At 40.4% G+C, this 12,832-nt stretch overlaps 1 protein-coding gene across 1 annotated transcript in view; it reads left to right on the top strand.

Annotated features, from left to right (window-relative positions):
• The window catches only part of scara5 (scavenger receptor class A, member 5 (putative)), an 81,447-nt gene that overhangs the window by 30,488 nt on the left and 38,127 nt on the right, over positions 1-12,832 (top strand). Inside the window, exons 4-7 of the mRNA XM_071467554.1 lie at positions 9,087-9,286; positions 9,797-9,975; positions 10,067-10,193; positions 10,352-10,520. Coding sequence (XP_071323655.1) covers positions 9,087-9,286; positions 9,797-9,975; positions 10,067-10,193; positions 10,352-10,520 — 675 coding nt within the window. The remainder of the gene's footprint in view (positions 1-9,086; positions 9,287-9,796; positions 9,976-10,066; positions 10,194-10,351; positions 10,521-12,832) is intronic.

Genomic DNA, 12,832 nt, shown 5'->3' with positions numbered 1-12,832 from the left:
TGAGAATATAACAAAAAATTCTCATTAGCTATATTTGTGCCCAGTTCTTCAATGAAACAAATGCATTTTGACATGATGTTTTGCAACTAGTGAGACTTCTTCCTTGTTAAACTAAACAATGAACTCTGACTCAAGGAAAAAGCATTTATATTATTTGATAGATGACCTCCATTAGCCTGTTCATCGTGCTCGTTGTGCTGGCTACATCAGTAATCTGCTTGAGGAGGGTCCAAACATCACAGTCTGTCTCTTTTTATTGGTCGTTGTTGCTGAATGTTTTAAACATGAAAGAAATTGAACCTCTTACACTGACACTTACTGGCAGTGTAAACAAAGTTATTCAAATTAAATGTGAAAAAAGTTTTGTGAAAAAAGTCTTTTTTTTTTTGCTGTTGCTACATAGCTAACGTTAGTGTTACCAGCTGTTTACTTACCAGTCTAGAAGAAACATTGCAAGTTCAGCATCAAATTTCATTCTTTCACTCACTAAGATCTGTCTCCAGCGGTGGAAAGCAACACTATTTTTATGCCTCTATTCCTATCACTTCCTTTCTTCTACTAAAGTTAGCATGCTAAATGCCATTTAAAATATCTTTTTTATCCATTACTGCTCACGACGGCATCGACGTCGGTGCATTGCTTCCTGATTTCCCGAGCTACGGAGTGGCCCGAGGTTCAAATGTCACAAGCGTTAATCACGTTAAAAAAATTACTCCCGTTAAAGGCATGTTACGTTAACGCGTTAATAACGCATTAACTTTGACAGCCTTAATTATAACTTATTATTTTGTAAACACAACGATGGAGCTCTCAGCAAGACTGGTAAGTAAACAGCTGTTAATGCTAACACTGGCTATGTAGCAACAGCAAAACTTAAAAACAGCTAATTTAAAGTCATAATAGTTCGAGGAAAAAAGTCAAAACATTTCAAGAAAAACCTTTTGAAGAAAAAAGCAGAAATACATTGAGAAAATACATATTTGAGGAAAAAGTTGTAAATTTTTTGAAAAAGTTGTAATAATTTGAGAGAAAGATTTTATTACTGTTATTATACTATTTGGAAAAAAGTCAGAATATTTTAGGATAAAGTCATTATATCCTGCAGACAAGTTGCACACATGAGCAGACCAAGACGTGAACATGATGATGATATTTACACAAACCCTTGCAGCTGTGTAGACGCAGAAAATTAAATTTGTTCCTTACTCCTCCAGCCCTCTGTGCGGGGTATATCCTCATAGTTTGGGATTTATTGGAAATCATTGCTAATGTCAGCCTGTAAAGCCAAGAGAGATGTTGTCGTATGTGATACTGAGCTAAACAAATAAACTGGACAAACTGAATAACACTGTGAGGTATGAGTCATTTCAGGGATTCTCTAAGTTTGTTTGTAATGGCAGGGTCCTTTAAGCTGTTTTCATACCACAGCTCTTTTCTTGGTAACACACACACACACACACGCGCGCGCACACACACACACACTTCCTATTAAGTAACTTTATTAAAAAGCCTGTGAGAGAGCTAAACAGTGAGATTAGTAACCATGGGTGCAGAGTCAGAAGGCAGAGCTCTGCAGGACATTTGACTTGAACAACACTCTTAACAGAACACAGGAACGGATGATGAAAGACCTGCAATTTAGAGAGACACAGAAGGTTAAGAGTAAAGATATTTACTTACTCCAACAGTCCATACATCATTTCCCCTTCTTTCTAAAAATTAATCATGTAAACTGAAACATGTGCAGGGAAATACAGCAGGGAAATATAGGCTTAAAATCAGATGTATGGGCATCATTAAACATAATGTGAATGGCAATTATAACACAGGACAATGTCAACTGAAAAACATATTAAAACAGAAATGTAATTACATGGCTATTAATGTCAAAGAGCATAACAAAAAAAAAATACTTAATACTATTATTGCACCAAACTTAAATTAGCAGATGAATTAATATTAAGTCTAGTAAATTAATGCAATATGACAATGCAGATTTGCTCCTAGTTGTTTTCAATGACAATGATTCTGTATGTTTGCTTAACCTCACTTTTATGAGCTGAAGAAGTATTTGAATACATAAAAAGAATATCTCAATCAAGTTTTTCTGGCCCCAGTACCAATCCAATTCCTTTAATGTTGGGTATCTGCCATACCTTAGCTTGATTCAAATATCGGTGGTTAAGATTGCAAAATATTAAGTTTGGAAGCTTAAATTATTATTAGGATGTGAATGAAAGTTTAACTGGGGGAATGAAACTGATGAAACTGACATGATGTGATCAGTCAGAGGGCAGACATTACTCTGTTGTTGCAGCTACAGAAACACTTGGTCCTCTCTGTAAAAGCACAACTGTATAATCAGAGTGATGCTTCCTATCTCACAAAAGATCTTTGGCTGAGTACAGACACCAGTTTGCAGAGGCCGCTGTAACCAGACAACACACAGGTTTCATTTATGTGATGGAAATCTTGTGTTAAGAAGTTTCAGGAGACCCAGATGTCTTAAGCAGAGGCATTGAAGCTCGGCCGAGGAGAACCAGGCATGGGTCCAGCAGCATGAGAGGTCAGGGGCCCCCTGAGCCTGAGCCTTTGTATGAAGTGATTGTTAGTATTTCTAGTCACAGAGCTCAGTTAAAAGACACAAAACGATCACAAAGAGACACAGAGACCACAAACCTGTCTATACTTAGGGGCCCATTCCTTCATCATCACACTAAGGGCATTTGTCATTTTAACCAGCAAAAGTGATGATCATTGATGGCTAATAGTGAGAAGCTGCAAGAAGAAAGCATCAGATATTGATTGCCTTTATTTGAGCTGGTACTGATACTGATTAAAATAAGCCCAGATCAGCCTGAACAGTTGTGATCTGTCATATATACAGATAGACAACAGAAAACATGAGAAATAAACCAAAGACATACAGACTGGAGACTGACAGGAACAAAGGGACATTTGTGTGTTTCTTCTTGATATCAACAGCTTTAAGATGAACACTGATGTAATGTGTGTCGTGGGTAGTTAGAGAGCAGAAACATTTCAGATGTCGGAGAGAGGAAATCTTTTGTGGGATCGGACTCTTTCAACTGCGGCCTGAACACAAGTTTATCTACTTCTGTACAACACATACACACACACACACACACACACACACAGACACACACTCATCACCCACACACATAGACTCAGGCTGCAGATAAAGAGATAAATGAAGGCACCATGTTGTCTTTGGCTTTGCCCACAGAGGAATGCAGCTCTGGTCGACCTCCCTCTGTCTCCTCTCTCTGCCCTGACCGTGACACTGTCCAGCCAGCCTGTCTGTCTCACTGGGAGCGTGTGTGTGTGTGTGTGTGTGTGTGTGTGTGTGTGTGTGTGTGTGTGTGTGTGTGTGTGTGTGTGTGTGTGTGTGTGTGTTAGTGCCTGGTATACACATGACATTGTGGAGAACCAGACCATTTTTGTAGAAACTGAAAATGCCAGAAGCCTTAACTGTTTATTTTGGTGGTAAGACTTGGTTTAAGAGTTAAGGATAGAAAATGTTAATTAAGTTAATGTTTCATTTAAGTTTCGTAACCATAAGAGGGAAGGAATGAATGGAAGTCCTCACTACAATTACCAAGACAAGCCTCTGTGTGTGTGTGTGTGTGTGTGTGTGTGTGTGTGTGTGTGTGTGTGTGAAGGGTGTGACGGGGGGGAGAGAAAGAACTGAAGAGAGGAAACATCCTACAGAGAAACAGATCGTCATTGTGCAATAAATACACAGCCACACTGATCTCTTATTTCCAGGGTTCAAAAAACTGTCTGTTAAGTTCTGCTGCTGATCACAGATTCCAGTGGGATGAAAGAGATGAAAGAGAGCTGCATTTCAGTCGCAGTGCACCCAGTTGATAACTGGTCTCTTTTAATATTCATGTCAGACTGACAATAATATTATAAAACAGGTCTTTTACACTCATTTACTTATGAAGGAGGCATGCAGTTTGTGTAATTACATATCAGTTGTGATGTTTTGGCACAATTTAGCACAAACCTGTAAGATCTGCATACAAAATTACACAGTGTAAAAATAATAATATTTTGTTAACAGCATACAATATACAATGTGCAATTGGATTCACTAGAGTAGATTTTTAATTGTATAGCAATAGCATAAAACATGCTTCAAAATAATAGTGATATTTGGCTGACTTGCTTTTTATGAAAAGAATAAAGATTGTTAAAAGACTTTGAATCTGTCACTTTTGGGAACATTTTGGAATAAGTGGTCTAACTGATGGGGACAGACATGTTTGGGTTTTCATTAGAAACTCTTGACTGAGAGTGTCAGGGCTGCTGGAGGTTTGAGAGTTTTATTTCTTCATCCTCAACCTAGACAAAACAACAAACAGTTACATGACTGCTTACTGCTAGAAAAAAAACGTCTCTACAGGCCGACACACACTGACAGCAACTGACTGTGGTCTATCTGAGGCCACACACACCGCTGGCATCACGATGAGATCATCTGCATCAGTTCACTATAACCAAAATTACTCCTTTAGCTTACATTACTTCCATATTGGTTATTTAAATTTATTCAAATAACCAGGAAGTTAATTTTGTTTGTGTCAGCATTTGCCCTAATAGTCCTTTTAGATTATTGGTTGTTTGTTTACAAAAATTTAATCTGTTGAATGCAGATAAAATGCTGCAAATATTGTGAATGAGCTACATGCTGTATAAAGAGAACCAATAATGCAGAATTCATTCCGACGACACACTGAAGCCCAGCTGTTGCGTTGGCCAGCTCTCCAGCAAACAGCATTTGATACATGAATGGAGGAACTGTCCTCTTCTCCACTCAGGAATTCAAAGACCGTGAAGCTGCGAATTTGGGACTAGTCTGTTGTGAATATTGCTGCCATGCCACTGTGTGTGAGTTTGTATTTGTGTGCATATGTGTGAAATCAAGAGGGGAGAATAGGAGGGGAATGGAAAAGACAAGAAATGACTTTCCCATCCCGAGCTGAGCTTTGAGAGGTTTTGAAATGGATTTGTCAGACACAACGCTCATCTTTCAGTCTATTTCTCATCATCCTTGCCTGAAGCCACAAAACACTCACCTTAAAGACTCATCTTTCCAGCTGTGACTTAACAGCAGTCTGTCATTTGAAGGGTGGATGACTGAAAGAGACGTGCAGTCACAGCTACAGTATTTTGGATACAACTATGAATTCCTGACATTTACAGTTAAACTTTCAACACATCATCGACCTCTCCAGATGTTTGTATCCGAAGGTGGTTTTGGTGGTGGTTTTAACTTTGTTGTAAATGTAAAACTGTCTCCGGCAAAATGATACAAAATTGATTTCTTCAATTATTTTTTTAGACTATGAAAATTCGTCACATTGCTTGTTTTGTCTAATAAACAGTTAAAACTCCAATAATTAATCAGTTTACAGTGATATAAATGAGAGAAAAGTTGAGAAGCCAGAATGAGCAGATATGTGGTATTTTTGATATGTTACCCAAAGAATTTGTCATTTCTCAAAATCTTCATTCAGTAATTTTCGTCGATCGACTAATTGACTAATTGTTGCAGCATTATCTTGATGGTCTTCTGTTTGACCATATAATTTTTGTCTCAATAGGTTTTTCTACTTATTGACATGCTGCATCAATACAAAAAATTATATAGATTATATTATTTTAATTATTTTAATGTGTATAATTGAAAGACAAACCCACAGAGAATTCTCATCCAACTCTGCAGTCCATCTGAACTTTGCAGAGCGTTTTAGCGTCTTTCAGCTCATTGCTTTGGTTTTACAGCCCTCTACTTTACTCTTCTAGTTCATTCTCACATCTTTCATCATCTGTTTACAGTAAAACATTGTGATAAACCCACTGTCAACAACAAACAGCAGACAGAACAAACATAGTGGAGCATTTAGCAGCTTAAGAGCCAGAAATTTCCCTCAGGAGTTGGTGGAGACCAAAAGAGGAGCTAGGAGATTGAATATTGTCCAGAAGTGCAGCTCAAAAGCCAATAACTTTGCTCCATATCTGCTGGATGTTTAAATAAGCAACTGCTTGATAATATGTTCCCCAATACACAATGATAAGGTGATGCTCAATGTTGTGTAAACAGCTTGTTCTGCTGCCATCAGGTGGCTAATAAATCAAATATTACTTCTTTGGAAAAGTCAATTTGGATAGAAACGCCTTGTATCTCCGTTCCCATTACCTGACAGTGACCTCTGTGGTTTGGTTGATTGTATATACAGAGCTTTCCATGTTAACAGAGCAGCAGTTTAACAGACATCAGTTAGTGGAGAGTGATTCCTAATACTGATGGATGATTGCTTGAGGTGGTGAAACCAGAGGAAACAAAGTGAGACACTGTGGAAAATCTGTTCAAATGGGTTCTGGCAACAAGATATGATTACAGGTTTATAGGTCTCTGCTCTAATAGTGCACAGTTGTTCTGAACTGTGAGAATCCACAGCCCCCAAACAGTCTGTGGTGAAGAAATGTAATACTGCACCTAAAACTGGCAAAACCACACTGCGGTTCCTCTGACAAATTTGTGAAAATTTGGATCCAGTTCATGGATTGCATTAACAGTAAGCTCTGTGCCGCCACCCCATCTGTTACTTTTGAATTATCCTTACAAGATTATCTGACAGGATTGTGGTATTGATGTGTAGTTTGTTGCTGTTGGGAAAATTGTCTCCTTCAGAAACTAAGTTAGAAAGCCAGATTTTTTTTCTTTCTGCTTGACCACTGTGGATTTTTGAGCCCATCGTGTGGGATTTAGAAAGAGTTTCAAAAACCCAAAGTGCTGCTCCCCTCCTCCTCCGCCTCCTCCCCTCCTCCTCTTCTTCTCATTGTGTCTCCTTCATCTAAGGATTGTAGGATCTGTCCTAAAACCCACACTTGCAGTATTTTGCAAGCACTCAAGTCCCTGCTAGTACAACATATTTCAGGTAACTCCCACAGTGCCCAAGAACCTTTAAGACTGAAAGTATGTGGATGTTAATCAAGCTTAAAAAGGTAATTTATTCATCCATAATTCATGCAAATACATGGTTTAATCAAGCTCTCTCTATTGGTTTTATTATTTTAGTTGTCTAGAAGCAGGTTGGCTCACTAAAGACACAGTAAAAAACAATATTATTTTGAACAGTTTTCAACAGATTTCTCAAGATCTTTGATGAAAGGATGTAATAATTCTTATCTTTTTATATTAAGAGGAAGCCGCTGTCGAGATTCAGCCAAAAGTCGCTCACCATCAACAGTCGCCATTGCTTGCAATAATGATCACGATGCTTTGCAGACTAAGCTTCACACTTCTGTCTCTGCAGCTGTTTTGGCTTTTCCTCAATATTGTTGTCCAGTCCCATCGAGCATAGAGCAGAGACTGCATCAACAAAAAATGGTCTGAAAACATGAAGTGAGTTCGTCATATCCTTCTTCTTCTCTTTTCCTTTTTTTCTTCTTCTCCTTTTTTATCTTGTACCTACTTAACTTTTTTATTCACCTCCTTGTTTTTATCCTTTATTGTTCTTCCTTTTCTTCTTTTTAAGCAGCAGGTTCTGGTTGAAATTAAATGTGTGTGTGTGTGTGTGTGTGTGTGTGTGTGTGTGTGTGTGTGTGTGTGTGTGTGTGTGTGTGTGTGTGTGTGTGTGGGTGGGTGGGTGGGTGGATGTGTGTGTGTAGGGTATGATGGCGCTGATGACAGACCATCATTTAGCAATTAAGTGCCCTGTGTAGTGGAGAGATTTCAGCTTATTTAGTGTTTCAGGTCATTAGGAATAAACCTAACACACATAATGAGCTGGAATGTAGATGGCTTGTTTGCAGCACTGTGGCTTTGCCGCACTGTTCGTGCTCTGAGGTCATGTCGAGCTTTCCTGGCATGCACTATAGCACACACACACACACACACACACACACACACACACACACACACACACACACAGTTTTAGAGCTCTCTTAGATACGTGGAAACAGAAACATTCAGTGTGTGTGTGTAATATTCGGCTGTTAGGGGCATCACTGTGTCAAAGTGCACGTGTGGAGAGAATTATCTGCTTCCTCTTGTTTCCCAAGTAATCCCTTTTTTCTCCATCTGAGTTTTTTTTTTTTTGCACACATTGGTCCCCGCTGTCTTGCAGAGGGGGATGTCGTCATGACGTAACGCTAGGGATCTGGTTTCAAAATATCTCTCGGGCTATCGAGCCGTTACCATGCAACATGCTCTCAACATAACATGAAACAGAGGAGCTTTTTCACATTAGCCACGGTCGAGAAGAGCGAGAAGGCGAAAGAAGTGGCCTCAAAGCCACAGCCAAATACAAGACAGGAGAGGTTCATTGGCAATATGTGAACTGTCAGCAAATATGATGTTGCAGATAAATAAACACATGTGTAATTCAGACACACATACTTTGGGTGATACTGCTTATAGACATCTGAAGTGTGATATCAACTACACACCTATTTCTTTAAGTGGTCACAAGCTCAAAAGACTGGGAACCACTGGCTTAATCTTTAAAAATGACACTGTATTTTTTAAGGTTATAATATGTTTGTCAATGTTAAATCTTCATCTGCAAAGTAACTGTATGTAGTAGAATAAGTAGTACAATATTTCCCTGTGAAGTCGAAGTGTAAGGTGGTATAATGGTAGTAAAAGTAAAATTCCATCACTGGGAGTCTATAGGTCATATCTTTAAAACGACACTCTCTCTCCTGCAGGTATTGGACGAACAGCAAGATGCAGAGGCCAATTTCAACATCAGTCAGAATGAAGACAGAATTTCCACAAAATGATATTACAGCACAGAGAACCAGCCAACGCTGGAAACTACATTTTGGCTAAAATAAAAATACTTAGGATAACAATACATTAAGCAGGAACAGACAACCAGAATTAGTGCAGGCGACAGAATCAACATCTGCTCTGCATTAAAACGTTGGCTGGTCCCATGCTGGCCATAGTGATTGATAGTAAACGATATTTAACTGTAGCTGAGGGATCAGTGAATCAACACCCAGGACAAATCTCTCACTCTGAGTCTTTCTCTTTCCCTCCCCAGTCTCGCGTTCCCAGGTTTCTTCGCAGCGGCAGGAGGTGCTGATGGAGAACGTGACCCGGATGTCAGAGCGCTCTCGGCTGCTGCAGCAGACCCTGGGCGAGGCGTCCACTCAGGCCGACCTGCTGGAGAACATCTGGAAACTGGAGAACCTCTTCCAGAACCACAGCGACTGGCTGCAGAGGCTGGAGGTCCTCATCAAGGTACGACACGAGACTGAAAACAGGACACGAAAATGTTACAGGGCATGAATAGAGTTTGATGATGATGGTTTAAATCAGTTTAAATCATTTCTATTGTTCAGATTTTAAGAGATTTTAAGTCTAATATGACTTTTTAAATGAGTAAATATATGTTTAATATTTCAGGGGATATGAAGCGGAATGAGGCTAACATTCAAAGATAAAGCTGTTCCTTATTAACGAGCTGAGACACGTGTCCTCCACTTTGGTGCTCTTGTTGATGACAATAATCATCGTTGTATGTTCTTTGGAGCTGTTACCAAAACATGACGCAAGTGACAGTAACAGTGGAGAGTTAAGAATACTGACGATGGACGAGGCTGCATTTCATCACTTTTTTTAAACACTTGTCTCTGACATTTTTGGGATTCAATTAGTCAACTGTCATAATATTTATACACAGTTCTGTCCTGTTTATTTGTGAGATGCTATGACAGCAGTGGAGAACATGCCAATGTCTCTTCCTTGCAGGGCGTGGAGGTGGAGCTGAGGAGCATCCAGTCCTACTCTCTTCAGTCAGAGGGCTACCTGGTGCACCTGGACGACAGGCTGTCCACTCTGAGCAGCTCCGCCAGCAGGAACCTGACGGGCTTGACTGCGGAGGTGGCACGAGCCTCCACCTGGCTCCGCGACCAGGACGTCCTGATCCGGTACAAACACAGACCCCACTGAAGATCATAAAAGTGTAACTGCATCACAGCGATGACTCTGTTCAATGTAATGAACTCTGCTCTCTGTCAGGGAAACCTCAGGGAAGGTGAGCGGGCTGAGGGAGAAACTGGACGAGGTTAATTGGATGGTGGGAGCTGTCAATCACACCTTCAGCAACGACATCACTATTCACAACTTGAAGATACAGGACTTGCAGGTTCATTTTCATTAAATGTACTACTGAAAAGATGTTTTTAAGCACAGAGTGAACATTTATACACCACAGTACAGCAGTCACAGGAAATCTAACTGCTCCTGTGTAACCCAGTATAATGATGATCTACTGCTGCTGTAACACCTCCTCCTGCTGCTCAGATCCAGATCAGCAACATCACAGAGGACACCAGCAGTTTATGGGTGACCCACGTCCACACGGAGGCCCAGCTGAGGAACGAGATGGAGATCCTCAACACGATCACAGAGGACCTCCGTCTGAAGGACTGGGAGCACTCCATGACCCTGAAGAACCTCACCATAATAGAAGGTCAGAGACAGAGAATGGATGTCCGTTCAGACTGCTGCTCCGAGTGCTAATGTGACCATTCTTAACTTGTATTTCACCAGGATATGGCTGTTCCCCATTGATTAGTGTCCCTCTTGTTGGTGCAAAAGGCATCTAGATATTCAGACTGGGCTAATTTTGGCTAATGTTGGCTTTTTTTCTTTTTTTAAAACTGTAGTTATAAATAGAAGTATAGACTTTTTAGCCCAGTTCTGAGACTCCTAAACGTCTTCTTAGCTGTAAATTACCAAAATGCTAATGCTGCTTTTTCCAGGCCAAACCAAGCCAAGCCATGAGCTCATGTTTTCTCTGAGTCCTCACAGCAAGTGATGATGTTGTGGTCCCGCTTGTGAACAACAACCTGGGACCTGTCTTCTCCCTCTAAAGCTGGCTTTATACTCACAAGCCCCCTACGTCTTTCTGATGTTGGATTATGGGGCTGCATGGACGAACATTTCTGTAACTTTACAAAATCATCAATAATGAGAAGAATAGACAAATAACTTTTTCTGGATAACACTATCATGCATATGTGCAAAATGTTGAAAATTGTGTAGTGTGAATTTACAAAACAAGACATCCCTGCCTTATGGAAAAATCAAGAGATATGCAGTGTACAACTCCCCAGAGTAAGAAAACATGAAAAACAGGAGAGCGCTGCACCAGAACGTGAGAACTTTAACTCTAGGTTTAACTCTGAAACCATTTGGGTGGAGCTCAGCACTGCAAAGAGATCGTTTACCGCACCTCGTCTGAGCCAATACACGTTTGCAGTGGGACTGAATGCAAGTGACCCCAGCATGCAAACGTGATTTTACACTCTGGGGTTACTACCCTGGGGTATTGAGCAACTCCGAATGTTCTTCCTCCAATCTCTTCAGAGCTGATTAGACCAGACTGGGTGCGACTCTCGCTGCCAGCGTACCAAATGACTTCCCTGGCTTGTTAAAGTCAGAATAGGTATGTCATGATGTAATGCTGGCAGGGGACGCGGCCCGAGCTGATTGATGGCAACTCCAACCGAATGAGACCCCTGATCTCGTGTCTGCTTCACATGTGGGTGGGATGCCGTTTCTCCTGAGCCTGGAAACAATTGTGGGTTAAATTTAGATGCTACATCCAGAATGAAAACTCAACCACTCAGCTCTGTCATTAGTTTTAGCTCCGCAGGCCATTTGTTCGGTGTTAGCTCACAGGCACCTTAGCCAAAAAAAGTTTTACATCTCTATCCATGTTTATCCTACTCTGTTCTGTTCTCGTGCCTCCTTCTTTTTTTTTCTTCTTATTCAGTTAATTTGCCTTTAATTCCTCTGGGACTCATTTGTTTGTGCCACACATGTTACTTGTTTTTTCAATATTAAAGAAACACGAGAAGCTGTTTGAAACATCGCGTGATGGGGGATGCAAACCGTCTCTCCAGGTAATAAATGATTACACAGAATGGTATTATTTACAGTAACATCTGCCCACTGAGAGTTAATTTGAATTAAAACCTGCACACTGCATATCCATGAGATCATCATCAGTAGGTGTCTCATCAGCCACCAGTGATCTGGGTGTAATATTATTTTGGGGATTGATGTTACAAATGGTTGCGTGAAATTATTTCATTCATCTGCTGCTTTCACTAGAATTTATTTATTTTTTAAGAGTAGTAAACTGCATCTCCTGAAGAAGATCATGTGATATGAATGAAACCTCCAGCATCGCTACTAATAGCATTTTTTCACCACATGGTGCCGACTCAGCTCCACTCCTTTCTGCTCGCTTTTGGTAATGTGGATAGTACCCCCCTCAATCAGGCACAACACTATCGTGACATCAGCTTAAACCCAGCACACACAGGAACAATGGAGGGTATCAAGGGGATTAAAACAAAGAAACATCTGCAACTAATCTATTGACCAGAGTGTGGTTTTGCGGGTTGCCATACTCAAAGTATAGCACAATAACAGAAATGTGACAGGCTACAGCGAGCAGTGCACAATTTTAAACAAACAAGTTTAAAAATGGCGGGTTTGTCTCGCACAATGATGTAGTGACGATTGTCTCTGACCAGTCAGTAGTCTGCAGTGTTTTCACGTCACCTTTTGGTATTGCTTCGTCTTGTTTCGAGCCTCAGCAGAGGTGATGCCAAAGAAAGTACCAGGTACTTTCCACAGCATTTGCCCAATAAATAACCAAAAAAGGTGAGTAGAGTCAAGTTGAGTTGAGCCTGTACCATGCAGTGGAAAAGGGCTTTCAATGGACTTTGTGGTGAGTTTTAAGAGTAGTGTTGGGACAATAATGTGAAG

This window comes from Trachinotus anak, unplaced genomic scaffold, assembly GCF_046630095.1.
Source record: "Trachinotus anak isolate AG129_WGS33_773 ecotype Australia unplaced genomic scaffold, CSIRO_AGI_Tana_v1 ptg000031l, whole genome shotgun sequence".
Classification (NCBI taxonomy): Eukaryota; Metazoa; Chordata; class Actinopteri; order Carangiformes; family Carangidae; genus Trachinotus; species Trachinotus anak.
This window is presented reverse-complemented; position numbering and strand designations above follow the sequence as displayed.